Source organism: Zingiber officinale, chromosome 11A, assembly GCF_018446385.1.
Source record: "Zingiber officinale cultivar Zhangliang chromosome 11A, Zo_v1.1, whole genome shotgun sequence".
NCBI classification, from domain to species: domain Eukaryota; kingdom Viridiplantae; phylum Streptophyta; class Magnoliopsida; order Zingiberales; family Zingiberaceae; genus Zingiber; species Zingiber officinale.
The window spans coordinates 92,638,698-92,642,985 of NC_056006.1; the positions used below are offsets into that span (position 1 = coordinate 92,638,698).

General features: G+C 44.1%; 1 protein-coding gene across 2 annotated transcripts; it reads left to right on the forward strand.

Annotated features, from left to right (window-relative positions):
• Positions 1 to 1,332: 1,332 nt before the first annotated feature.
• On the forward strand, positions 1,333 to 2,818 carry LOC122032071. 2 transcript variants are annotated; one of them, XM_042591323.1, is made up of 2 exons: positions 1,333 to 1,917; positions 2,657 to 2,818. In XM_042591323.1, exons 1-2 carry the CDS (start codon positions 1,370 to 1,372, stop codon positions 2,706 to 2,708), a joined length of 600 nt encoding a protein of 199 aa, XP_042447257.1. In that variant the 5' UTR covers positions 1,333 to 1,369; the 3' UTR covers positions 2,709 to 2,818. The 2 variants fall into 2 exon arrangements, with proteins under 2 accessions (XP_042447257.1, XP_042447258.1); XM_042591324.1 differs by having other exon boundaries at positions 1,333 to 1,856.
• Positions 2,819 to 4,288: the final 1,470 nt, after the last annotated feature.

Consider the following 4,288-nt stretch of genomic DNA (forward strand, 5'->3'; position numbering starts at 1 on the left):
ATGTCTTGAGAAGCATGCACGTCTGCTACCAGAGCACTATATAATAGGAGGGTCCATGTACCGGGAGAAGTATGTGTTATCTGTGCTCGAGCTTTTGTTGTTGCTATAGTTCTTTGCCGTCTTTTCTACTATTCCGGTAATTGACTTGAACGTCAGAGGGCCAACGTCGTAGACCCTTTCCTTGTCCCAACACCGACGTTCTTTATGTTGCAAAGGGGAACGGAGTTTTCACACAGTCAATCGAGGAGTCACATATTTAGTTAGTCATCTTCATCATTTTCAGATAGGATTATTCATATTAAAAGTGTTGAGAGAGAGAACATTACTCAAACAACAAATCAATTAATTAAAGCCAATGAGGTACACTTGAATTGATTTGAAAATAAAAATAAAAAAATAAAAGAAAATCTTCCTGAAGTATGATCTTAAATGCAAATCTCTCTTGCCCCCAGGGGCTGGATCTGTTGGTAAGTGGCTGGGAAGTTGTACCATGAAGTAGCAGGTTCGAGTGTCGACGGTTGCAATGTGGGATAATATCTCCGTCTGTCGGCTTAAAGCCTCGAACCCCCAGCCACTTGTCAACCCAGCATGCACCCTGATTAACCCTCCTCCTACATCACCATGGGGCAGGCATAGGGGGCCGTCGGGGCGGCGGATTCCGCCTTTTTTGTACCATTAAATGCAAATCTCAATAAGGAAGCAACAAGCAACGTACCATAGCATTACCTGCATTTGTTTTCTTCTTCCTTTGTGATTGCCACTCTGAAGTGGCGTTCGTTTTCTTTCCTCTTGTATTTCATTATATAAATCATATAATGTTTCATATAACCATTTAGCATTTCTTTTATTTTTTTTCATAAGTACAAACCTTGTACGTAAATTACTAATAGATTCATGCTAAATGATACCAAATGCCAATTGGTACTTGTCTTTTATTCCTTTACTTTGTAAACCTCAAATTAGGTTTGATTTTATTACTATAGCAGTAATTCCTGTCGGTATCCAATTTTCTTTTGAAGGTGGAAAATGTAATAAATAAACTCAATGTTCTTAATTTCGAGTTAAGGTTAGAGTTTCAAGGTTATTTATAATGTTATATCATTTGCACTAAATTAGCTAAATTAAAAAAAAATCATATAATTGATTAATAGACAAATATATTTAAAAAATATTTATATAATTTGTGGTTCTTTCTTCCCGTTCTATCATCATAACGATTAGTTTGCGTTTGCTTCACCGCACAGTGAGTGGGCTCCACCGTAGTTTTTGTCAATGATACAATGCCAGCTCATCTCCTCCCTGTTTTCCCTTCCTTTCTTCGTATATCTATCTTCGTCTCAAATTAAACCCCTACCATGAACCCAAATCCATGGCGAAGCTCTCACCTTTCTCCTCCCTCGTGCCTTGTTTTCCCTTCTTCATCCTTCTTTTCCCCTTCTTCTCCTCTTCCTCCTCTGCCGCCGGCGTCTCCGCCTCGATCGGCGACCTACTCCGGGACCACGGCCTCCCCGGCGGGCTCCTTCCCAAGGCCGTCGAGTCCTTCGCCTACGACTCCGTCTCCGGCCTCCTCGAGGTCCGGATCGACGGAACTTGCTACGCCCGGTACGAGGACGGGCTGGCGTTCTTCGACCGCGAGGTGCGCGGCAATCTCAGCTACGGCGCGCTCCGGGGGGTGGTCGGGTTCTCGCAGGAGGAGCTCTTCCTGTGGCTCCCCGTCAAGGGGATCGTGGTGAAGGATCCGTCCTCCGGCGTCATCGTGATAGACATTGGCCTCGCCCGCAAGCGGCTTCCTGTCGCCGCGTTCGAGGACCCGCCGGACTGCCTCCCCGGACTGGAAGAAGCGGCGGGCGGGCGAGGTGAGTGGATTAGCCTAAAAAAGATGAGATCTTGGTGGACGTTTCGCTTCTGGATGGGGAGGTTTCGAATTTGATTGATTCCTTCTTCGTTCTTTTTGCCTCTCGATTAGAAAGTTCCCGTTGCTTGATCGAAGTCAGACCTCCATTTTCCGTTTAAAAAAACTTGCTTTTCGTTTGCTGTTCACGGGGTTTTTGATCAAATCCCGATTTCACCTCTCAGAAGTCTAGGCAAATCAATAAAATCATTATTTTTTTCTTCTCATTTTGATCTTATGCCACTCAAAATATTTGCTAAAATTGCTGTTTCAGGAGTTGAATTGTGGGAGCGAAAATTGGAGACATCAGTAATAAATATAATAAAACTAATTTTATGTTGAGGAAGAAATTCATGCAACTGAACTAAATAGCTTATATATTTGATGATGACAATGGCATGCCGTTTGCATGATTACATTCAATTTCATCTCATTGGCTCTGTGACCTTTTCATTCTTTATCTTCTTTTTTTTTTTAATCTATGAATCTTGCATACCACTTAGCTTTTCATCTTGTTTCCTTCTTTTCTGCACTGGTGTTCCCCTTTTCTCAGTATGGGTCCTTTCTCGTGGTATGCTGGTGACTGATAGCATTCTTTTTGTCTCATGTCTATCAATCACTACCTGCGCATTTCATTCATTAAGTAACTCAAGCTTCACATTCTAACAAGTTGTCCTATTTCCGTGCAGTTACAGTATCCACATTTCATCTTCATGATGTAACTTACTCTGCACGTTCTAACTTTTTTTTTTTTTATTTTTTCAGAGTTGCTTGGCAGGAAAGGCTTTTGGCAGGAGAGATAATAATTAAGTGGTAAATAGAAGAGAAAGCTCCAAAATCTCCTCGTCTTCCTTAATCATATCTTCTTAATCATATCATCCTGTAATGTAACTCATGGAAAGTGGAAATAAATACTCTTTAATGCAATTGGACTGTCTGCTTTACTGTTTGATAATGGATAGTGATACGGTGCATATTTTGTGGGGTCGGTAAGATGATATAGTTATGAGTCAAGATCACAAGAGGGTCAGAATTCAAGTTGACCTGGAGGTTAGAAAGGTTAGAAGTCAAGTCTCCGTGGTCGGTCAAGAGTCAAGCTGACATGGAGATCAGGAAGGTCAGAAGTCAAATCTCCGTGGCCGGTCAAGAGTCAAGCTGACATGGAGATCAGGGAGGTCAGAAGTCGAGCTTACGTGGTCATAGTCAAAGTCTCAGCTGACGGGACGGTTAAAGGAGGGGATTATAAGCAGGACAAGGACCAGCCCTGATAGTAGACAATAACCGGGCCAGCGGGCCAGACATAACTGAGGACTGAGCCTACAAGTCAATTAGAGGTAAAGGAAAGAAGGCTCATAGCGTAAAATAAACCCAACGAACAAACCCAGCGTGCAGGTCGGGAAGTGCCAGCCATGGATAGCAGTAAACAGTAAACGGGTCTGGATATAGACCTAGCGTGCAGGTCGGGGCGTACAAGCCAGGGATAGTAGTAAACAGTAAACAGGTCTGGACACAGACCCAGCGTGCAGGTCGGGAAGTGCCAGCCATGGATAGCAGTGAACAGTAAACAGGTTTGGATACAGAACTAGCGTGCAGGTCGGGACGTACAAGCCATGGATAATAGTAAACATTGAACAGGTCTGGACACAGACCCAGCGTGCAGGTCGGAAAGTGCCAGCCATGGATAGTAGTAAACAGTAAACAGGTCTGGACACAGACCCAGCGTGCAGGTCGGGACGTACAAGCCATGGATAGCAGTGAACAGTAAACGGGTCTGATACAGACCTAGCTTGTAGGTCGGAACGTACAAGTCATGGATAGTAGTAAATAGTAAACAGGTCTGGACACAGACCCAGCGTGCAGGTCGGGACGTACAAGCGATGGATAGCAGTGAACAGTAAACGAGTCTGGATACAGACCTAGCATGCAGGTCGGGACGTACAAGTCATGGATAGTAGTAAACAGTAAACAGTAAACAAGTCTGGACACAGACCCAGCGTGCAGGTCATAAAGTACAAGTCATGGATAACAGCGAACAGTAAACAGGTCTGGATACAAACCTAGCGTGCAGGTCGGGACGTACAAGCCATGGATAGTAGTAAACAGTAAACAGGTCTGGACACAGACCCAGCGTGCAGGTCGGGACGTACAAGCCATGGATAGCAATAAACAGTAAACAGGTCGGAACATAGATCTAGCTGGCTGATCGGGATGTACAGACCGTGGATCGCAGATGACAAAGGCGGGTCGGAATACAAGCTTAACACACAGATCGGGACATACAAGTCAAGGATAATAGTTCATAAAAGCAGAGCGGGTACAGATCTCGGAATGTAGACTCGTCGTTCAGACACTACAGGACAAACAGGCCAAGGAATCGTAACCACTTGTCAGAGAATA